This window comes from Juglans regia, chromosome 1 (genome assembly GCF_001411555.2).
Source record: "Juglans regia cultivar Chandler chromosome 1, Walnut 2.0, whole genome shotgun sequence".
NCBI lineage: Eukaryota > Viridiplantae > Streptophyta > Magnoliopsida > Fagales > Juglandaceae > Juglans > Juglans regia.
In genome coordinates, this window is record NC_049901.1 from 23,233,890 (window position 1) to 23,259,505 (window position 25,616).

Consider the following 25,616-nt stretch of genomic DNA (forward strand, 5'->3'; position numbering starts at 1 on the left):
ACATTAGCAAAATTAAATCACATTAGCACTTAATTAAAGAATATGAAAAAATGATTTAGATATAACAACTAATTACCATTTTCTAAATAAGACGTTGGAATGACCTTGAACCTATACGATGATGGATTGTCAAAGACAACCTATTTTGTGTATTGATAGAACTCAAGTGTTGTAGGAGAAAGTAACAATGTTAAATATAACATATGTGATAGTGACATAATTTAAATAAGTTATAGAAAAAAAACTCAATTACCGGATAATTTGGGCTTGCAAAAAGGTCGTAACACTTCCTCCAATCATCTAAGTTCATTTATTGAAAAGGTGCCTGAATAGCCTCTTCCAAAGTCTTAAAGCTCTTGAAGTGTTCATGATACCATCCCTTGAGATGCCGAAATAATGTTGCCATTAACTTATACACAGTTCTAACTTCCTTTTTATTATCGAAATTTAGCTCAAATTCATCCTAATAAGTAGGGGTGAGAATCGGGCGGTCCGGACCGGGAAAACCGACCGGACCGGCCAATTCGGTCCGGACCGGACCGGACCGAGAGTTGTTCCGGTCCGGTCCGGTCCAAAAATCAGAGGACCGAATTAATTCGGTCCGGTCCACGGTCCGGCGGGTTTTCGGACCGGACCGGACCGGACCGGACCGGACCGAATTAAATATATATATAATTTAATAATTTATATATATTAAGTATATAATTTTCATTTGACTAATTAACCTAATTCTATCACTAATTCATCATTAAGTAATTATTAACTAATACACATTTATAAGTTTATACTGATAGTAATATTTATAATTTTATAGTAATACTAAATTATTAATATTTATACTAATACAAGTATTATATTAATAGTCTAGACTCTACTTCTAGACTCTAAAGTCTAATATGGTATTAATAAAAATATATACTAATAGTATATTAGTAAATTAGTAATAGTCTAACATAGAGTAAGAGTCCAAGACAATAGTTAATAGTTATAGACTTATAGACTTATAGTTATAGTAATATAGTTATAACTTATACTAAATCACTATAACTAATATTAGTATATTACTAACATATAGCTATAGCCTATACTATATTACTAATAGTCCAATACTAATACTATTAATCTATTATATAGTTATAATTTATAACTTATATTAATTATGATTGATAATAATTAATCACTATAAGTCTATGACTCTATAGTATCAATGTATTATTATATAATATATAGTATTAGTATAGTAATAGACTCTAATATGGTATTAGAAAAAAATATACTAATAGTCTAGTACTAAATTACTAATACTATTAATCTAGTACTAAATTACTAATACTATTAATCTATTATATAGTTATAAGTTATAAGTTATAACTTATATTGATCATGATTGATAATAACTAATCACTATAAGTCTATAGTACTAATATATTATTATATAATATATAGTATTAGTATAGTAATAGACTCTAATATGGTATTAGAAAAAAATATACTAATAGTCTAGTACTAAATTACTAATACTATTAATCTATTATATGGTTATAAGTTATAACTTATAACTTATATTGATCATGATTGATAATAACTAATCACTATAAGTCTATAGTATTAATGTATTATTATATAATATATAGTATTAGTATAGTAATAGACTCTAATATGGTATTAGAAAAAAATATACTAATAGTCTACTTATAGTACTAAATTACTAATGTATTATTATATAATATATACTATTAGTATAGTAATAGACTCTAATATGGTATTAGAAAAAAATATACTAATAGTCTAGTACTAAATTACTAATACTATTATTATATAATATATACTATTAGTATAGTAATAGACTCTAATATGGTATTAGAAAAAAATATACTAATAGTCTACTACTAAATTACTAATACTATTATTATATAATATATAGTATTAGTATAGTAATAGACTCTAATATGGTATTAGAAAAAAATATACTAATAGTCTAGTACTAAATTACTAATGTATTATTATATAATATATACTATTAGTATAGTAATAGACTCTAATATGGTATTAGAAAAAAATATACTAATAGTCTAGTACTAAATTACTAATGTATTATTATATAATATATACTATTAGTATAGTAATAGACTCTAATATGGTATTAGAAAAAAAATATACTAATAGTCTAGTACTAAATTACTAATACTATTAATCTATTATATTATATATAGTTATAATTTATAACTTATATAGTATTAGTATACTAATAGACTCTAATATGGACCTATGGTATTAAAAAAAAATTATACTAATTATACTATAAGTCTATAAGTCTATAGTATTAAATTATTAATGTATTATGTATTATTAATATTAATATATAAGTCTATAAGTCTTTACTATTAAATTATTAATGTATTATGTATTATTAATATTAATATGTACTGTATAACTCAAGTGCACTGGGCACTGCCCACTGCCAAGAAGCCGAAACGGCATCGTTTAGTATAAAATAGGACTTAAACGGCGCCGTTTAAGTCTAGGAGGGCGTGAAACGGCAGGATCTTGAAACTGAGTTGCGTGAAACGGCGTCGTTTCACGCAACTCAGTTTTTTTTTTAATAAACCGCATGTTGAAACGCCGCCGTTTGGGTCCAATTTCAATCCAAACGGCGCCGTTTCAACATTAGTTTCCCCCCCCTCCCCCCTTCCCAGTTCCTCATTTCGCCCCCCTCTCCCCCGAAAGGCGATTTTGTGTGCCGTGTGCGATTCGGAAAACCCTAGCCGTCGCGACTCGCATCCACCCTCCTCCAGCCCCTCGGTCGCCTCCCTCCGTCGAGATTTTGGTACTCTCTCTCTCTCTCTCTCTCTAGTCTCTGGTATTTAATCGTCGCCTATATTGATCATGAATGTTGGTATTTATCGGCGCCGAACGCCGATTTTGGTTCTGTGAGCTTGTGTTATGGTGACTCTTGACTTTAGTTGTGATTTGTGAAGTTGTTGTGAGCTTGGATGATGTGTGTCAAAAAATTGATTTTAGGTTTACATACGGGTCACGGGGTCAGGGACTTCGAAATGTTTTTTTTTTTTGGTTGAAGCAAAATTTTGTTTTGTTGGTCGAACTGAGATGCATATAATTTGTAGAAATTTTGGGAATATGAGATGCATAAAATTTGTATAAATTTTGGCACTCTTGGGCCCTTGGCAGTGTTGGAACTTGGCACTCTTGCTGTTTGTAGAAAGGCTTTGTTGGAATCTGTGACTGTGATGCATATAATTTGTAGAAAAATATAACTCATATAGTTGAGAACTTGATAATCTGAGATGCATTAATTTGTAGAACTTGTTGAGTTGTTGACTGATATATATTATATATATATACATAAGTTATATATATAATATATATTATATATATATAATATAATATATAGTTCTTTTATTCTGAATTTACAAGGCTTTAAGCCTTTAACACTATATAATTTTTCCTTGTTTTCTAATTCTTTTATTCTTTTGTCTTGTTTGTCCCGACTCCATTTTATAGATGGAGTCTTCTACAAGTGATGTGCAAGGGTCAAGACCAAACATGCCTCCACCCCCACCCCCACCCACTGTAAGTGATCAATCAGTTGGTGGGTCACAAAAAGGTAGAGTTAGGTCATTTGTTTGGGATCATTTTACAAAAATTCCAAAAGGTGATCCAACTAAACCTAGGGCTGCATGTAATTATTGTGGTGCTTCGTATGCATGTGATACGAAGACCAATGGTACGAAAAACATGAAGTATCACATTGAGCACCAGTGTAAGAAATGTCCGTTTAAGAAGACGGATAAATCTCAGACGACTCTAGCTTGGAAGGTGGAGGGAGGAAGTGGTAGTGGTAGTGGGGGACTTGTGTCTATTGCATTTAGTGTTGAGGCTTGCCGACAAGCCTTAGCAGAGATGATTATTCTTGATGAGTTGCCATTTAGGCATGCTGAAGGGGAGGGTTTCAGGAAGTTTATGCTTGTGGTTTGCCCTAAGTGGGTAGGAATTCTATCCCGTATGACGGTTGCCAAGGATTGCTTTAATTTGTTCTTAAAAGAAAAACAAAAGTTGAGAAATGCTCTTCGAGGGCAGCGAGTCTCTCTCACTACGGACACATGGACATCCGTGCAAAACCTAAACTATATGTGTCTCACAGCATATTTTATTGATGATGTTGGAAGTTACACAAGAGGATTCTTTCATTTTGTTTGGTTGAAAATCACAAGGGTGATACCCTTGGTAAGGGCATAGAGATGTGTTTGTATAATTGGGGGCGACCAAAAATACTTGCACTGACACTTGATAATGCAAGTTCTAATAATGGAGCTGTTTCTTATTTGAAAAAAAAAAACAAAGTATAGGAAAGACACGATCTTGGAACATGAATTCTTGCATGTTCGATGCTGTGCTCACATTTTGAACTTAATTGTTCGTGAGGGGTTAAAAGAATATGATGAGTCTATTGCGAAAGTGAGGGGTGTTGTGAAATATGTTAAATCATCCCTTCAAAGGTGGAGTACATATCAGAAATGTGTGGGGTTGGAAGATATTCAATCTAAAAGTCAAGTTTGCCTAGATGTACCGACTAGGTGGAACTCCACCTATCTTATGTTGGAGAGGGCTTCAAAATTTAAAAGGGCTTTTGATCGGTTGGAGGAAGAAGATCCATGCTTCCTTAGTAGTATTAGAGATGATGATGACGACGATGTCGATGATGAAAATGTAGACCATGTGGTGAATACGAGAAAATCAAAGAAGTTAGGGCCTCCCAATGCATTCGATTGGGCGAAGGTACAGTTGTTTGTGAGGTTCCTTGCATTATTTCATGATGCAACTTTAAAATTTTCGGAGGGTGAATATGTAACTTGTAATGTTTTTTTCCCGGAGTTGGTTATTATTAAAGATGCCATTAATATGGAGTGTGAAGAACGAAATCCCGTGGTGGGATTAATGGCCACAAATATGAAGAGAAAGTTTGATAAGTATTGGGAGAACTTGGAAAATCAAAATATGTTGCTTTATGTTGGGGTTCTTCTTGATCCTCGCTACAAGATGCGATATCTTGATTTTGGGTTGGGGAAAATGTATGCACATGATCATGCAAAAAAACTTGATTTTAGTTGGAAGGTGAAAAATGCATTTATCCGCATATATGATGCATACATGGAAAGTGAAAAAGGGCATTCTCCTCAGCGCACAAGTTCCCAACATGAAGATGTAGCTCTTTCAGCTGAGAATGTGGCTAGTAGAAAGGCAAAAATTTTGGTTGAATTTAAGCAACAGTTGCAGTCAGAAGATAGTTTGGAAAGTAAGTCAGAGGTTGATAGATATCTAGCTGAAAGATGTGAGGATGAAGATGATAGTTTTGACCTTCTAACTTGGTGGAAGGTGAATTCAGTTAGATATCGCGTACTTTCAAAGGTTGCACGTGATGTGCTTACAATACCGGTATCTACTGTGGCTTATGAATCTACATTTAGCACTGCGGGTCGTGTACTTGACCTTCCGAAGTAGTTTAAATCCAATGAGTGTTGAGGGTCTCATATGTGCACAAAACTGGCTTCGTTCTTCTTCTACTCCAATAAGTCTTAGGACTTTAATGGATGAAGTTGAGGAATTTGAGAAGCAGCTGGATATGGGTATGTAATAAAATTACCTTTGATATATTTTGTGGTTTATTTTGTTTTATCTTTTATGTTATGTAACTTTATTTAACTTGTTTTGTTTTAAATTTTTATGGATAGAACTTGTTGGGGACCCGAGCTTTGCTGATTCTGTGGAGGGGTCAAATTCAATGCCTACTGGCCCTAACCCAATGATGATTAAAGACTAAAGAGGTGAGAATATTATAAGCTTTAAATTCTATCGAAGTTGTTGATTATGCTAGTTTGGATGTAGCAGCTAGAATTTTGATTTCTACTTGATAATTGTTTTTTTCTTTTTTTGTCGCAGCCCTACTTGTCCTAACTCTTGAGTAACTGAAGTCTGACTTGAAGATTAGTAAGCTGGATGTAGCAAGTAGCAACTAGAATTTTGATGCATATATGTCAAGTGTTTAAGTTGTTAATTTTGGATTATAATTTGTAATTTGTAATAAATTTTGTATTATTATTATTTTTTTTTGGGTTTTTTTTTTATTTTATATAGATTAGTTTTAACTTTTAACTTTTTTTTTATCATTGTATTTTTCAAAATCAAATTTTTTAAATAGTTTTAGTTAAAAAAATATACCAAATTTGAAATGGGCCGAAAATAATTGAAATTGGACAAAAAAAAAATCACATTTAGATGGGCTGAATGGCCCATTTTAGGCATGTCCAGACCGACTGGACCGACCCTGGACCGGACCGGACCGAAATGGACCGGACCTATATGTGAGTCGGTCCGGTCCAGGGTGGAGAAAGTGTAGACCGAATAGGTCCGGTCCGGTCCACATTATGGCCCAAGACCGGACCGGACCGGACCGAGATCAGCCCTACTAATAAGTGAATAATTAAGATATTGTGCATACAAACAATAACATCACCTAATAGATAATAATTAAAATATTTGTGCAAAACTTGGGCTTTATAAACTCACCAGTACACGATTCCAAATGTGATCCTTAACCTAATTTGAAACATCTCGCCAAGATCGCATGTAAAAGGGTGCAAAAGTTCTAACTAGTGTCTAGACACTAGGGGAAAGCCAAGCGCCACTTTTATCGACAGCTGCAGTGCAGTAAGTGGAGATATTGACCTTGATTTTCCAATGCCTCCTCATTTTTTCCCATCCCAGGCTATGTGTTAAGCAACACCCACGACGTGACAAGGAATCAACTAATATATTTAAAATGATTAAAAACAGTTAATTCTCTCGAAATAAGATATAAATAATAAATTGTCAACAATAGTGTTCTTACTGTCAGGTGTTGACTGGTCTGCCTCTAGTGTATGAACTTCATCAGGGGTGGGGTCCTCAGGTGGAGAGCCCTCAACTAGTTCCAGACTTGGCGGTGGAGGCACATGTCTTCATTGTCATTTCAGTGGCATCCTTCAAAGTCCCTATCATTGTTAATGAATTAGCTTACAAATAATCATGATAAATCTATACCACAATCTACTTAAAATAAAGTATTTACAACATTTATTCTCCATCATCCTCAGATGTATTATCCTTCCTTGTTTTAGAATCTCCTTCAATAACATCATTACGGCATCCACCTCATCTATAGGACCTAGCTTATCAACGTCATCATCATCATATTATTGGTCCTTTTCGTCTCCTTCCTCATTCTCTAGTTCTTCCTCCTTCAAGTCTTCAAATTCTTCAACAGGATGATCACTTAATGTCGATGTGCCGAGATTTATGACGGGATTGGTACCAATGCACCAAGGTAAACAAATAAATTAATATCCTATCCACTGTCTTGGTAGGCTTCTGTACTTGGAGAGTCATTCATTTTCACTAAGATCCTCCACTGCCGATCATGCATCATAAATATTCCGAGAAACAAACTTTTATACGACTCACCATCTTATCTCTCCACTATCTTCATTAGCCTTTTCCTTTGGATCAACCAAGTAATACACTTGGGTTGCTTGGCAAGCCAATACAAATGGATCATCTTCATACCATTTACATATAGTGTTGACACTCGTGAAGTGAGTATCTTTATGTATCGATACCCAACCACCGCCTAGATCTCACACTCATATTTAAATAAATATATAATATTGCTGCCCACACAATGACTTAATGTGAAGTAGCCGTACAATAAACGACGGTTTGTTATGTTTTCTACAGCTAGGATAAGGCTCACACTTGGCATCTTCCCACATTCTTGAAAAATTCTTAGACTTAGTTAGTCGGGTACTTGAGGCGTCCTCACTTTCATCCATAAACATCACAGCCTTAATGTCATCCAAGATCTCTTACATCTCATCCCTTTCATTATCATCAACCTATTGCCTTACTTCAAAATCAGCAGCAATTGCAACACCCGATAATTGATATGGCTCACCATGCAATACCCATCGAGTTAGTCTGTATCCATGCCATTAAAAAATAAGTGACCTTCTACATCATCCAAAGGAAGAGTGCTCAGATTTTTGCACCATCGACACGGGCACTTTATGTAACCTTAACTATCGGCAGAGGCCCGAGCAAAATCAATAAAGTTCTTCACGCCACGTGCATACAAAAAATAGTCTCTTCCAAGTCTCTCCACAAGACGTATCCAACTTTTGTCAATTTCTAAAATAACCTATGGATTAGTAATGACACACAATATCACATGCATCATGATCCAACATCCACACGTTTTAACGAAATGGTAGTTGGTCTATCTCATTCGAGATTATATCATGACATCCATATTGCACAAATATCGTCAATCTTGTTCTCTCCGTGTTAGTAGAAATTTTGACAACACGTCCATATAGTTCCCCAAATATACATGGTAGCAGAGGGATTGTCACTCTGCTAATAGTATACCTGAAGAACAAATGAAGATGATACCAAAATTTTCATTATTGAATGTGGAAAGTAAGAGTGATAACGATGTGCAATATGAACAATATAATCTCAAACTGTCTAAACTGGACAATTCAGAAATTAATGGACACTCCAATTGTACACTAATTCCCAAACGAGTTAAGGTTATTGATGCAATTTTACGCACAACCTATCACATTGGAGGGGATATTTGGATCACCTTGGGCTTTCGGGCCAACGACTATGAAACCAGCCCAAGGCTTTAGCTTAGGGTTAAGAGGGCCACAGCCGAAGAGCCCGCAACCATAACTACATGGTAGATAACTCCCATAAAGTAGGAGGTTTGATCCATAGTTGGATGCGATTACAATAGGGAAGATAACTCCTACAAAATAGGAGATATCTTTCCCAGTTAGTAAGGGATCATTAAGGATACGTACATAGGAATGGTAATTAGAGCCAGTTGTCATTACGCCACGTTCATATCCTTCTATAAATAGTCCATGAGAGGTAACAAACACTTCACTTCATCTTTTCATATACTTATTCTTATACTGTGCTCACGATGCAGTCAAAACGGACGTGAAGGTCAGAAGACCTTATGACCCTAGCTGAGGGAACACTTGGAGACTAAGTGCCTGAGGAACGAAGGAGCAAAACCACACGAAACAACAAAACAAAACATCATCCAGGACAAAAACTCATACAAAGATTTTCCAGAACACAAATCTCATTTAAAGATAGAAGGCCAATTCGAGGGCTAAAAAGAAATTTGTTCAGAGACAACATCCAAAGAATACAAAGAACCAAAAAAAAAAGGGGGGGTAGAAACTACAAAAAAGCCCAAACTATGTCCCCAATAGGCCATCGTTTAGATATCCTAAACGAAAAGGTCAACACGTTGTCAGGCGAATTTCATACATATTTAAACAACATGTACCCATAGCTCTACTAATTCATTTTTTACTTTTGTGTTTATCATTTCATATCATTTTTGTTATCTTTATATAAAGAAAAATATCAGTTAATATATTTCATGTTTATGTATTTCATTTCTCAACAATCTTTTAATTTAAAATTTCATGTTTAATATTATATTCTTTCTTTTGGTTTGGATATTCAAATTTTAAATTTAAATTCCAATATACAAACATTCGAATGTTAAGCACATATGTTCAAACAACTGTACATATCGTTCGCACAAGAAGACATTATGTTCAAATGATAAAATCGTAAGGTTTGCAGGTACCTTTGTACCGTTCGAACATAATTCGTTCACATAATATAAATTTAATTTTATATGATTACATTCGCACTTAGATCAGATAACTTTTGAATTAAGTACAAAATTGTTAATACGTATAAATATTTGTTTGAACATACTATATATATTTGAACTCATATTGATAGACGTTTGAATGTATAAACTTTAATGTTCGAACTTTATGGCAGGTTTGGTAATCAAAACAAAACACAAAATTCTCATATCATATTATCTCATCATTACACCTTTTTCAAATCTCCATACAAAATATAATAAACAATTCAACTTTTTCAAATCCCAATACACATTTTTCAAATCCCAAAACAATAATAATATTAAAACATAATATTTTAAACTTCAAAACAAAACACAAAATTCTCATCTCACCCCCAAACCTTCCCTTAGTCTATTTATCTTCTAACTTTAGTGACTAAAAAACATATTCCGTGACGGTTTCTGAATTGTCACAAAGGCTAAACCGATATGAAAGCCCAAGCATGTTGTAGTGTAGGTTGTGACAATGGCATTGCATGCATGATTGCATAGATACCCTTCTCTCATTATCAGGTTATTAGCTATTAGAAGATCGGGTTATCGTTGTAATTGTACATAAAATGGATGTGACAACTATTGTAGAGCAAAAGTCTTGATCATGAGGTCTACGAAAAATAACAAAAAATACTGCTTATAAGATGTAAGTTTTGAAAACTGTTTTTGAAGATTGATAATAACATCACTACCTTTGGATTAAAGATAAAAATTTATTGTTGATGTATATACTCGAAAGGTCAATGGGAGTATGTTTGTATTTATGGTCAGGTATGTCTATGACATTTGGCAAATATAAATCATGATTCGTAGTATGAAAATAAAGTCATGTCTCTAAAGAACTAAAGAATTTTAAAAATGAAATTATGAATGAGATATCCTTCATAATTTTGATTAATTTTAATACCAAGAAGAGAATTGTTGGGATTGTCTCAATAAAGTTTCGTAAAGTTTTGATAGACTTTGCATGAAGAATTGTTGGACATGATGCTTTAAAAATAAAATGTGACATGCTCAGTATTTTACAGTGTTCTCGAGTTGATTAGCTTGGTAAAGAAATTTTGTATATGATGGTTATAAGGAATTTGATGGTTGCACAAACTTGCATAAGGCCGAACATCAATTTTACAGTTGGCATCCTTGGTTGTTGCCAAAATAACTCAAGGATATTTGACCTAAAAGTTGTAAAAAGAGTGCAAGGTTATTAGCAAGAAATTAAAGACTATTGTTACCTTTAGAAGAACTTATATTCTTAAGGTAACTGAATATTCAGACTCTGTTTTGTATGATTGCTTTAATGATGAAAAATATCTTTATGGTTGTGTATTTTGTTATCTAGTAGAGTTATTTTATAAAAAAAAAATATGAAGCAAATCTCTTACTATTTTATATGCAATAAGAGCTAAGTTTGTGACATGCTTTGAGGCCATAATGTATAGTATATGACTGGAGAAATTTATATTAGGAATTTGGACTGTCGACTTTATAACCAAGTTGCTAAGAATGTATTGTAAGAATTTCTCAAAATATTTCTCAAATATAATGGATATTTAATGAAATTTTAAATATCTGAGTTCAAGAAAAAAATACAAAAACTAATAACGTTCATATAATATATAAACACTACAGTTTAAAGAACATGTTGAAAAGATGAGTCTTATGCCTGAACCCATAATTTTTATATGTTAACAAGATTATTGATATGTTGAGTATTTTTTTATTGGACATTGAGAGATATTTATTATAGTTGTTTCTGTTGTCTTGTCTTTCTACTTTATCTCTGTATTGAATGGTGTGGAGTAATGATGACAAAATAATTTATGTAATGAACATGAATTGGAACTCAAGACATTACAATATTAGTCTTAATTGCCCCTATTATTAAAGATCATGTTAAATTAAATTACAAGTGTTTTAGTACATAGAAAAAATTTTGTTGGTTATATAACAGAGGTCCACCATGACTTGCTTTGATAGTTGATTTGATATTGATATTATGAAACTCATGTAATGTATTTTGAATTATGAAAGTTTTATAAAAATGAATGTGCACAATATGGTTAATTTCTTATAATAAACTCATGAACAAAAAATGTTGTTTTATGGGCGTATGAGTCAAGTGAGAAAATGTAAGAGTTTTATTAAAACTCAATATCCCATACACCTTTATCTGTATGAGTTTATACTAGTTCAAATTATATTACTTAATGAATGAGTTATAGTAGAACACAAATACTTTTAGATTTCATAATGACCATAAGTCTATTTAAGCACTGAGAGGGTTAAGGAAACTCACCTACAACATAATTGTCTCTCTAGCCATCGGGAGACACTTGGATGTAAAGTTGTTAGGGTGATCTTTCTCTCATCGTTAGGTCAAATTCTCTATCAAATTGAAAATACAGATGTACATTTTCTAATCGTTATTATTTAATGTCATAGTTCATAGAAAATTGAAAATCGAAAGTCCAATATTATTGTTTCATGTTAAAATATTTAATAGATAATGTCCTTACATTTGATACAACAAAAACCATTCACCAAATGATAGCTAAACCATTCGATTGATCATGTGTTCATTCAACTCTCTCTCTCTCTCTCTCTCTCTCTCTCTCTCTCTCTCTCTCTCTCTCTCTATATATATATATATATATCGATGCATTCGATTAACTAATTATAATGTTCAAACATGAAACATGACAAAAATTTAATTAAAATGATATAATAATTAGCACTAAAATCCTATATTATATACATATGGATTTTGCAAGGATATACAAGTATTAGTAGAATAGCGAATGCATCATCCCTCATGATAATTGTAGCTTTCTAAAAGAACCAATGATTACATAAAAGATAACAGAAGTTTAAGGTCATTTCATTTATCATATATATATATATATATTGTCAGAAGCATCTGTTTCAACAATTTTAAAGGAACCAAAAGTAGGAATGTCAAGACACGGAAGAGTTTTAACATGTATCTTGATTTGTTTAATAAGATTAATATGAATTTTAGTCCAGGGGCGAGGGTTGGAATGTAATCATTCAAAGAGTGGATGCCATTGTTTTCTCATATCCTTATAGAATTCTGCAACACACCTGAGAGAACAAGAAAGCTCTGGGTTTTATCAAGAATGACGTCGAAAAATTTGTCAGCAAATTCAATAGCAAGGCTAATAGGTCGAATTTTACTTTCAGAAATATCATAACCAATAAATCTAATCTTGGTTTGGAACAATTTGTATTCTTAGCAGAGACAACAAGACCATTTTGTCTAAAGATATTTAGAAACTAATTTAAATGTATCCAGTGTTCATCAATAAACTTTGAGTAAAAGTCACTGATATTGATTCTTGAAGTTGTCTGGACCTCCAGTCAAGTCATTCTTAATTTCTAAGCCTATGAATTATTGGGGAACATTAAAATCTGGATTTAACAACATTTAATTTAGTTCTCTTATTAGAAATAACAATTGTCTTTAAAGAAGGGTGGTTAGATTTAACTACTATCTTTCTTTTTTCTTGACAAAATTGGTTTTAACAACATTTAAACTAAGCTTAGAAACATAATAATTTTCAAGGAAGTCAAAGAAAAGTATATGCTTTTATAAGGCATTCATTTTTTTTCTTTCCATTTCCTTTTAACACATGATTTTTCAGTATCAGAAAAAGTAGTATGATAAGATTTTTTTTATCACTATTTTTAGTATAACTATATTCAATATATAAAGCAATTAAATCAATTTGAAAAGCTTTATTAATCATAGTAAGCTATCTGTGATGTATATGAGCAACCATATTTGAAACTATTGGAGATAAAAATTTAGCATCTGCTTCTTCTTTATCATCTTCTTCCTCTTTGGCTTTACCCTTAGATATGTTAGTATCCTTGGTAGTGTAATAAGCGAAAGTAACCTGAGAGGCGGTAGGGACACCTTTTAGTTTTAAATCAAGTTTAACCGTTTTTATTGAATCTTCTAGAAAATTTATGAGATTTTGACCTCTTCTTTCAGAGTTATCAGCAATAAATCCGGCAAAGGAACTTCTAGTTCCAGCAAAAGAATTTCTCCTTTCGTTGTTAACCAAAGGTTGATCAAAACTAATTTTAACAGTATCGTTCAAATATTACTGAATATAATCAAGGTTAAGTTCATCATAAATAACTTTGGCAAGATGAACTTCATGTTCCAAAGTCCAATCCTCTGGGAGAGTAATATCTTTCCACTGAATCATTTTTGGAACCTGGATATTAGCATCGGGAGTAGAATTTTGAATTAACAAAGTTTTATTTCCTAAATTTTTTAAAATAGCTTTAGGATTTAAATTAGTTTTTAATGTACGATAATAAATACGGTAAACTATGGCAAGAGGTTTGCTACCTTCTTCCATATCATACCCAGATGTCAAAATATTTAAAGTCAAAGTTTTAAAAATGTTAGGATCATTCAAAGCAAGAACTAAATCGGGGAAACACTCAAAGTGGACAGGACCACTATACAGAGAAGATTGAATCATACCAAGAATGTTGGTTTCAAATTTCTTGAACCTAGCATCACGCAAACAATTTGCTTTATCTGTTTATGCAATTCCAAATCCAAGGAAAAGAAGAATCATATCCAAGGATTAACAAAAAGTTATTTGATTTTTCTACTATAGAAGCAATTGCAGAACAATGATAAAGCTGATAAGAATAATTCTGATACTGAGTCAGAAGCATCATCTGAAACTTCAGTTACTAATCCCTGCAATAATATATTTGGGCATGATTCAGAAGACACTACAAGACTATCTGATGATTGATCTGTTGGCAAATACCAACAAAATACTTAGAAGCACCAAGTGACAACCATCCATAAAAGACTGATTGGTCGCTTGCTTTTCTGACAAGATTTTTTCTGCTACTTGTACTGTTATATTGTTTGTAATGTTTGCTTTTACTGCTTGCACTGTTTGCTTTGTTAAAGGCTCATCCTTTGCCTATAAAAGGGGAACCTCACCTTAGGGGAAGGGAAACTTCTTCTTCTATTAGCAGTTACTTCTCCTCTCTCCCTTTCATACTATCCGGATTTCTGCAAAAAATCCTCACGCCTTTGAGTTTGTTAAGAAACTTATTTTGTAAGTTGTTTCAGTATGAATAAACGTTATTTTTCTTACTATGTACTTTCATTTATTTTTCATTTATCACTATTATCAGTTATCTGGTTTTGCATTACTTTCATTTTCACTCGCTCCAATCATTTGGTCCATCTTCCCCCAATATCTGATACCAAAATTGTTAAAGTTTTGAAATTATTGATAGAATTATTAAGCCTATGAATCAAGTCATTTTTATTGGGGATAGGATACCTAATCCACTCTAAGACTTTGTTAAAATATTTATAATTAATAACAAGGTGGGGTGCACCTCTCTCAATTTCTATATTTTTTCTGGACATAAAATGCAGCACAAGACCAATGAGACTTACTATGCCTAATAATATTCTTAGTAAGGAAATCCTGTATTTTAGTTTTGCAAAATTCTAAAGTCTCACTATTCATTTGAATAGGTCAAGTTTTGGTGAGAATATTTTTTTCAGAAAAATCTTTAATATAAAGTAATAACAATATGTTTTTTCTTATGTCAAAAAGCATTTGAAAGATCAGAACAAACATAATCGATTAGTTTTTTGTTAAAATTACTGATCTTTGACTGTAATAATTGGCCAGACAATTGTTCAGCAATCTTTTTATATTTGATTTACTATTGCACGAAACTCAAATGTTTTGTTTTAGCAAAAAAAAAAAAAAATCAAAATAATTTTATCAATATCAATATCAAATTTTGAAGCAAATTTAAACTTAGCAAACACAATAAATTCATATTCAAGATAGAAAATAATAGTAACTTTAGAAAACCACTTGGGAAGAATAGTATGATAAATCAAACAAATTTGATTTTGTTCAGAAAGAGAAGGTTTTTCTTCATTTTGATGACTTGAATCTGAATTATTTTTTTCTCATCATTATTAGAAGGAATATTTTGATCAAACTGTTTATCAATTTTTAAACATAATAACTCTAGATCATGTTGTTATAATTTGTTCTTTCTTCCTCATTCACATCATATCCCAAACTTTGCGAAGCATTGTTATTTTGATGGCGGGGTTAGAGTATGGGGCACTCGATCCTCATACATTCTTCATAAGATCATGATGTGAGGTAAATGCCACAAACTAGAAGATCATTTGATAAGATGATTATTTTTAATTTTTTCAAAACCATATAACCATATTGTCAAATGTTAACGGCCTGAACCCCTAATAAATAGGATTTTCCTTGACCCCGATCGAACACCAAACTTGAAAATTTGTCAATATTGGGTACGCATTCACACCTAATAATATATAAATATCAAGTCTATATATTAAAGTCCAAAAAAACACAACTAGAACTGTTTGCACGTTGTTGAATTCTGTTTAGAGACCAAAAGCACGCACGAAATGGCGACGAAGCTTCTGAAAACCAATTTCCCAAAATACCCCAAACATTCAATTTCCGCACACGCGAGAAAGTCTCTTGCAAGTTGCAACAACTATATGACATTTTAGACTTCCACGAGGGTGTTTCTGTCAATCAGAGAACCTAAGAACCTGGTGGTTGCGTTTGGCGTCGACTCCGTCGCAGTCTTTACGTTTTCTTTGAACCCATAAGAGATCTCCCTACTTCCTGATCTCTTCCAACCCGCCCGACCAGAAGAAATTCCACAGAGAGAGAGAGAGAGAGAAATGGAAGATTGCAGGCCATTAGGTTTCTTGCTGGGACTACCTTTTGCATTGGTGGCATTGATTTTATCACTGGTGGGTGCAGTTATCTGGATTTTTGGGTGAGTTTAATTCTCTTCCTTCTTTTTTTTTTACCTCCTCGTTCTCATATTATTTTTTTTTACTTTTTCAATATCTCCCACTTCTATGTTTCCGTTCTGTTTTTCAAATTTCTAATTTCCCGATTCAATATACTTTCCTTTTGATAGGGTTCAAAAACATTTGTTAAAAGATCACTAACTGTTAATAATAATAAAAAGTTCACGAAATCTTTAACCCTCAAAATCACAAGAAGACTGCCCATTTTTTTTTTTTTTTTCTGATTTGAAGAGGAGGTTTTGAACTTCAGATCTCCATTTTAGAGACTGAGATTATACCAATCAGGCCACGTGAATGACTTTGAGAAGAAGACTGCCCATTAATAAAACTAACACGATTGCTGTTCCTAATCATGATATGATCCAATAATAATGAATATAGATATTAATTGTTCGTTGTTTGTATATATGTTCATAATCTTTGGTTGGCACTTGGCAGGTCTGTGCTGAGTTGTTTGTGCCCATGTTGCATATGTTGTACTGGACTTGCGAATATGGCGGTGGGTCTTGTGAAGCTTCCTGTCAAAGTGCTTAGATGGTTCATTGAAAAGATCCCTTGTTAGACTTCTTCTAATATTCTTTTTTTTTTTCTTTCTGATTCTTAAACTTAATTGTTCAGATATTCATATATATAATTGCTTTATTAGTTTTTAAATTTTTCTTTTTTCAATCGGGTTAACTCTATTTCGTTATAATGTGATTTATGGTCAAATTAATATTTAGAGATCGATGCATGCCGTGCAGTTTAGGAAAAAAAGTTCTTGGATATATATATATATATATATATATATCTATCTATGTGTTGATTTCCTTTCTCTTTCTTGTTGTGATCTTTTCTTTTTGTTATCTTTATTCCAAAAAGAAAAAAAAATGATGAATTTAAAACATGCAATGGTGTTATGATCATATTAACACTAATGCATGCATCAGAGTAATATTTGAAAAGATAACCTACATTCACTATTCATATGAGCAGTTTATTATATATATAACATTGTTGCCAACATATTACATATATTCTTTAGAGATGAATTCTTTGAATTTTGGGTTGTGTTGATTGCATATATATATATATATATATATATATGTTTCGCTTGAGCATTTTATGCCAAAAGGAAAGTAGCAATGATTAGTTTCTGGGTGTGGTGGGATATGTCCACATGAGTATGTTCCCTTCTTTCGGCTTATTTTCCCAAATCGAAGCAAGTACCAGCAAATCTCTCTCTCTCTCTCCCCAATATTATTTACTCTACGGTGGCGCGGGCAGGTAGCCACCCTGGCCCACCCATCCCACACTGCGTTTTTATACATTTATAAAATCAGTTCCTCTTCGGTACGGTAAGGCTGTTTTCAGCCATTTAACAGCTGCCAATGCAAATATGACAGCTCAGCCATATACAAATTAAAATCATGAGATCACCACATGGGATTTTTATCTAGAAAGATCTTTTTTGTTTGGAAAATGATTTACCTACAACACTTTATACAACAACAATGTGTTATATAAGGGGTATTATTGTAAAATCATCTTATAAAAATAAGATGATTTTACAATAATACCCCTTGTATTGTATAAAGTGTTGTAGGTGTATCAGTACTCTTTTTGTTTTGCCTCTGCTACCCGACTGTGCCTCTTGCCTTCCTTCCACCACCCGTTGCTGCCACCAACAGTCCGACGCCAACGATGTAGCGACTGAGTCCAAGCTTGCCATCCAGTTTGGCAATACCAATCAACAGAATGACTTAATTGAATCTGATCCTTGTTTGGATTCCACCAACTGTATTGACTATTGAGACCTGGAAAAGTGCCTGCCTCGTTGCCAAGATTTTGAAAAAAGAGATCCAATGCTATGGTCTCTCTTTGAAGGATGCTCTTCGTGGTGAAAAAGTGGGTCTTGGTGTCAATGTTGTAGATTTGACTAGATTTTCTCCTATAGTTTCTTGCTTTAGTGGATTTTTATGGGGTCTAGTGTCTGCAATCAATGATAGAGCTGCAAGATAGAGCCATAATAGAGGAAAATTATTATGGTGGAAATGTGAACCTCACTCATAGGGGAGTCTGGCGTCGTCGGGGTGAGGGAGATGGGAGAGAGGAGAGGGGTGAGGCTTCTGGGATCGAGTGTTTCAAATGGGTGAGGGAGAGGAGAGGGGAGAGGGGACCTGGCAAGCTTTTTTCCTTTTATGGGTTTTTTTACTGTATGCTGTAGACCCAATGTTAGTCTTATGGTGGGCTACGTGGCAAGAAGATATTGGAGGCTCTTTTCAACCCTTGAACAGCATGTCCGACACGAAGATATTCTCTTGTAAAATCTCTTCGAACAAAAAAAAAGCCCAACCAATTTCCAGTAATACAATAACCCCAAAAGGGCATCAAGATGGGGAAAAAATAAAAAAGATCAAAGGGTACAATAACATATAAATTAACACCAACTTCCGACCAATTTCGATAAAGGAAGTAGTACCGATTGATATCCAGTGTCTAACCAAACCGCCATTTTGTTTTACTCTTTCTTTGTTTTAATAATGTTTCTATTTTTTGTTTTATATCTTTCTTTAGAATTTTTTGCATTTTCAAATAATTCTGACTTTCTAATAAGACATTTGTGCCACGAGGTTTTAATTGATTTGGCACCAATGTCCTTAGCGAATCTAAAGTTGGATTTGATTGCAAAAAAACATCAACTCCAAGAATTGAGATGCAAAAACTTAAAACTCATTGAACTTTTTATACAGCGTGAAAACTCTGGTATCAATTATGCTTTAAACTTTTGGTTGTGGATGTGTTTCACACCTCTGCGAATAAGCTAAGCAAACCTGCATGTAGGAGAAGGATTAGAGAAGGCTTGAAGGGTATTAAAGGTCTCAAATGCCTAAGTCAAATTAATTGTATAATATCTTTGTGAATCCAATGTGTCAATCAACTTACCTCGATTGCAAACTTCCTCCAGTATATATAGAGGGTGGGAGAGGACTCGTTCTGGTGTGCACAACAACCTAAAACTTTATTCAAATTTGGTTTGGGTTCGTTGTTTAAATTTCCTTCTTCTTTGACCCTAAGAGGTTACTAGGGGTGACTTTTGAGTTTCCCTATTGTTCGAGAATCAGTTGGTTTTCTTATCTATTGATAGTATTGAAAGGCCTGGGCTCATGGCGAGTGGCCCAGGTTGACGATTGGAGCTGTCATGGGCTTGCTCCCTTTGGCCCACAAGTCGTCGTATAGTGTGGGTAGGCTCGTTGGCGGGAATGGATTTTGGTCCCTCCAGTTATCCCACGAAGTCTCATCATGTGAACATGATGGGACTTTTATTCATTATGTCGCTTTGTTGCTTGGGCTGTACTCATTCTTGGCTCTATGGATGTTACATGCGTGTCAGGAGTGTGAGCCGTTTCGTCTTTGCACCCTTTCCTATTCCCCTTTTCGTGTCTGACACGTCTCTTGGCATTACCACACCATCATTTCAAGTGGCGTTGTACTTCTTGGATTAGTTTTCCTCTTGCTTTACCAATTCTGTCACTCTATTCTTTTTCTCATTTAGACTTGTTCTCTATTCTTGCATTTCCTTTTCGATTACCTTTTGCTTCAACCAGCCCTGTTACCCTTTGTTCTTCAAATTTTCTTCGGTCAATGGCTTCACATAAGTCTTCTCGCTCTATTCCTTGGGGTTCAGATCCTCCCGACCTGTGATTCTCCTCGTTGTGTTGAAAGGACTGGTGCCGGTAGTCCTCTTGCTTGTGAAGGAAGCCAATGGTCAGCAAAGACATCACAATCCAATTTGGACATTGTGAGAAATCACTATGGGGTTCCTGATTCAGTACTGTTGAGTCTGCCGAAGTCTCACTAGGGGGTGGTTGACTCTGAGGGTTTTGTCACTCCAATGTGCTTGACTTCTTAGGGTTTGCCCCTTCCCAGCTCATACCCAACACGTGGATAATACTGAAGGCTTGCTGCGTTGCTTGGAGGCACATCTTGGAACCCATTGGTGAAGATTACCCAGATCTCATGGCGAGGGAGTTCCTTTCTACCCACAACGTTCGACGCATAGATGGTGGACTTGTGCAATTTTTGATCTTGTACTGGTAACCAAGTGGTGCGTTTGGAGCGTCGTTATTCTCATGGCAAGGAGTGGTATATGAAGTTCTTTTATTATCTCAGGTGATAATGGTTGGGAATTTCTTTAAACATAGCTACTCACCAGGAGTTCCCAATGAGAGCGGCGTGGGGTCCTGTTCCCAATGATCATGACTTTGCAATTATCCTTTCCGATCGAGAAGAAGCTCTTCTATGCCTTGCTTACGCCTGGGTAGAATAGAAAGATAGTTCCACCTGATCAAATGTTCTTCTAACCCGTGTTAACCGTGTTAGAGGGGCAAGGGGGGAAACACTCTATTGAGTTGTTTCTTATTTTGTTCGCCAAGAGCGAGTGGAGACACTCGGCTTTGTGTTAGGCAAGAGGTTGCCTCAACCATGTTAGAGGGGTGAGGAGGGAAATACTCTGTTGAGTCGTTTCCTGCTTTGTTTGCCAGGTGCGAGTGGAGACACTCGACTTTGTGTTTGGTGGAAGGTTGCCTCAACCGCGTTAGAGGGGCATGTAGGAAAATATTCCGTTGAGTTGTTTCCTCCTTTGTTCGCCAAGTGCGAGTGGAGACATTTGGCTTTATGTTTAGAGGGAGGTTGCCTCAACCGCTTTAAAGGGGGGAGGAGGGAAACACTGTTGAGTTGTTTCCACCTTTGTTCACAAAGAGTGAGTGGAAACACTTGGCTTTGTGATAGGCAGGAGGTTGCCTCAACCACATTAGAGGGGTGAGGGGGGAAACACTCTGTTGAGTCATTTGCTCCTTTGGTCGCCAAGTGCGAGTGGAGACACTCGGCTTTATGTTGGGTAGGAGGTTGCCTCGACTGCGTTAGAGGGGTGAGGAGGGAAAAACTATGTTAAGTTGTTTCTTCATTTGTTAGCGAGAAGCGACACTCGACTTTGTGTTAGGCAGGAGGTTGCCTTGACTGCGTTAGAGAGGCGATAAAGGAAATACTCCATTGAGTTGTTTCCTCCTTTGTTCGCTAGGTGTGAGTGGAGATACTCCGCTTTGTGTTTGGCGGGAGGTTGCCTCGACCGCGTTAGAGAGGTAAAGAGGGAAACACTTCATTGAGTAGTTTCCTCCTTTGTTCGCCAAGTGCAAGTGGAGACACTCGGCTTTGTGTTTAATGGGAAGCATTAGAGGGGCGAGGAGAGAAACACTCTGTTGAGTTGTTTCCTCATTTGTTCACCAGGTGCGAGTGGAGACACTCAGCTTTGTGTTTGGAAGGAGGTTCCTTCAATCTCATTAAAAGGGCGAGGAGGAAAACACTCTATTGAGTTGTTTCCTCCTTTATTCGGCAATGACAATGATGGTTAACTTTGCTCCCCCTTTGCCTGGTGGCATGGGACCGACAAGGTCTACCCCCCCACTAGGTGAATGGCTAAGGAGATGTAATTGATGTTAGTTTCTCAGGTGGGCCGCTTGGAATTGGCGTGTGTAACTAGCACTAGATACACTTCCTGGTGAAGTCTTGGGCATCTTTGAGGGCATGCGGCCAATAATACCTTACCCCTATGACTTTAGCTACCAAAACTCTTTCTCTCGAGTGGTTTCCGCATACCCCCTTATGTACTTCTTCCTACATGATGTATTTGGCCTCTTCCTTTGATACACCTTAGGAAGGGGGTCGAGAAACCTGGTTTGTATAACATGCCACTGATCATGGTGATTCGGGCATCTTTATTATTAACCTTCCTTATTTCTTCCTTCTCGAGTGGGAGTTCTCCAGTAGTTAGGAATTTGATTATATCGTGCGCCCATTCTAGGGCCTTTGTGCTTACTTCCAAGATTTCGAGCTCGATGACTGGGACTTATATTGTTCTAGTGGTCGCCTTCCACTATAAAGAGGTTTCATCTATTTTAGATGCTGCTCGTGCTAGCCTGTCAGCTTTTCAATTGTCCTCCCTCAGGATGCGGTTGATTTGGAAGTAATCAAAACGGTTGCATCCTTCATAGACTTGCTACATGTATCTTTTGAGCCTCTTGCATTTTGCCAGATATGTAGCCAATATCAGACTCGCTTACCTCGATCGACCACTTTACTAGTCGGCCTGAGGTTTCTGGCCTGATGTTGTGGACGTGTTTCGCACCCTTGTGAACACCCTAAGCAAACCTACACTAGAAGGATCAAAGAAAGCTTGAAGGATATTAAATGCTTTCGATGCCTAAGTCAGATTGATTGTATAATATCTTTGTGAATCCAAGGCGTCAATCAACTTATCTCGGTTGCGAACTGCCTCCAATATATATAGAGGGTGGGAGATGACTCGTTCTGGTCTGTGCAACAACCTAATCATTTTATTCAAATTTGGTTTGGGTTCGTTGTTCGACTTACCTTCTTATCTCATGACACCAGGAGGTTATTAGGGGTGACTTTTGAATTCCCTTGTTTTTCGGGGATCAATTGATTCTTCTTATCTATTAATAGTATAGAAAGGCTTGGCCTCATGGCGAACGGCCCAGTTTGACAACGTGGGCTATCATGGGCTTGCTCCCTTGGGTCCACAAGTCGTCGTACCGTGTAGGTAGGCCCGTTAGCGAGGAAGGATTTTGGTCCCTCCACTTAATTTTTGATTTTTATAAGTTTTATAATAAGGTGATTAGGAATGTTGTGTAAGATTTTGATAATTAGTTTACACGTAGCGCTAATGCTGCATGACAACCATGCCACAACGTATCTAACGAGAGTTTGAATGCAGAGAGTTAACTACAAAAAGTTTCAAATCAAAGGATTAATACAATGCTAAAATTTAAAAACTAGGAAACTTTTTGCAAACATGTAAAAATATAAGTACTTATTTCACATAAACTCATAATAATGATATATACAAATTTGGTGCAAGCTTTCTATAAAAAAAAGTAGATTATAGTATAAAAAAGTGTGAAAAATTCACTTTTTTTGTTAGTCTACTTTTTTATAAAAAATTTGCACAAAACTTTTGCATTTGAAATTAAGAAATACTTTGGGTTTCGAATTTGTGTCTCGAATGATTTTTGTTTTTTTTACTTAGTGATAAAGTAAATATTTTTTAATGATGTTATAATTTTTTTTAAATATTTATGATGATTAAAAAAATTTATGAAAAAAAAAAGTAAAATATACTATTCGAGAACCTTATTCGGAACCTATTTTGCAAATGTGAAAACTCAGGTCTGATTTTGGTTTTAACCATTTTTTTTTTAACCTGTAATGATTACCATGACTATAGTTACGTACAAACTCTATATTCTATGAATTATAAATATTTTCAACCAGAAATAAACCTATATTAGTATTTTAAACCTTTCATATTTAAATATGCTGTTTTAAGGAAATTCTTAATTCATTTGTTCTTTTTATTTTAAATCGCCCTCGTGAAAGTTTAACTGTTGTTTGAAACAAAACCACATTCCTTTTTAAGAAAATAGAAAGAAAAACGGCATCAAATTACTACCGAAAAGAAAGGGGAAAAAAAAAAAAGGATATGATATGGGTGAAATAGTTGAAGTTTGCTTGAATAATGGTTTACAGGCTTCGTCTGGATTTAGAGAGTGTTTCATTTTATCTTATCTAATTATTATTATTTTTTTAAATTTTTATATAAAATATAATAAACAATTTAATTTTTTTAAATCTTAAAATAATAATAATATTAAAAAATAATATTCTAATAATATTTTTTTTTAACTTTTATCTTTCATGTAAAATCATCTCAACTTATCTCTAAATTCAAACCAATCTTATAATTTTTTTACAAATTATTTTATAACCAATCAATATAAAAATAATTTCAATTTTGCATTACCATCTGCATCCATTTGAAATAAAATTATAAAATAATGATAAAAGAATTATAAATCTATCAATTTTTTTCTAAATTTTTTATTTATAAGGCCATAAAATACACACTTCTCATGCAGTTAATATAACATATTTTGATTTATAAGAGAAATATAAAATATTAATCTTATAAATTAAATTATGTAATGTTAATGATTTGAATAATGTGTTTGCAAGTGGATTGACTATTCTTTTACTTAATTAAATTAATATTTTTATAAAAAAGACAAATTTATTATACACCTTAAAAGACGGACACGTGGTGGATATGAGCCTGTGAACCGTACAAGTGCCAGATAAATTAGATTATAATGTTGAATTGAATTAAGTAGAGATAGAAATTAAAAATTAAATAAAATATTATTAAAATATTATTTTTTAATAATATTATTATTTTAAAATTTAAAAAAATTAAATTGTTTATTATATTTTATATTAAAATTTAAAAAAATTATAATAATTAGTTGAAATGCATAATATAAAAAGACATATCCGTTAACACCCTATCTTAGTCATTTAAAAAATAAATAAAAAAAGCCAAGGTATGATAAAGCCGCGAAGAATCCAGGAATTGTGCCAAGTTAAATATACAATTCAAGCCGCTGGAAGATATAAAAAAGGAAAATGATAAATTAATATGTCATTTAGAAAAAAACTCAGAAATTTGAAAAAATATAAGAAAAAAATTCATTTTTTATCAATTCGATCAAAAAAATTATCAAAATAATAAGTCCCTGATAGGACATTTATTTATCTAAGAAACCACTCTTTTGATTTACATGTTTAGTATTACGAATTAGAAATTCAAAATAGAAGCTTTGTGGAATTATATCCATTAGTTATTATTCACTTTCATACCGCACATCTATAATTTTTTTTTCATAAGATATGAAGTGTTTTTTATATGGTGTGAAATATTTTTTATAAAATGTGAAGTATGAAATAGTGAATAATAACTGACGAAATGAATTTTCAGAAGGTTTACATCACACAACTTTACTCGATCAATATGTGATTTGATTTACAAGT

At 33.8% G+C, this 25,616-nt stretch overlaps 1 protein-coding gene across 1 annotated transcript; it reads left to right on the forward strand.

Annotated features, from left to right (window-relative positions):
• Positions 1 to 16,273: 16,273 nt before the first annotated feature.
• On the forward strand, positions 16,274 to 17,362 carry LOC109019590 (signaling peptide TAXIMIN 2). Its single transcript, XM_019001915.2, has 2 exons — positions 16,274 to 16,657; positions 17,133 to 17,362. Exons 1-2 carry the CDS (start codon positions 16,560 to 16,562, stop codon positions 17,254 to 17,256), a joined length of 222 nt encoding a protein of 73 aa, XP_018857460.1. The 5' UTR covers positions 16,274 to 16,559; the 3' UTR covers positions 17,257 to 17,362.
• The last annotated feature ends 8,254 nt before the right edge of the window (positions 17,363 to 25,616 follow it).

Excerpts from the sequence above, each read along its gene's own strand:
- LOC109019590 (XM_019001915.2), top strand. The coding sequence starts at position 16,560 with ATGGAAGATTGCAGGCCATTAGGTTTCTTGCTGGGACTACCTTTTGCA. Across the intron at positions 16,658-17,132 it reads GCAGTTATCTGGATTTTTGG|GTCTGTGCTGAGTTGTTTGT; the intron begins GTGAGTTTAATT and ends GGCACTTGGCAG.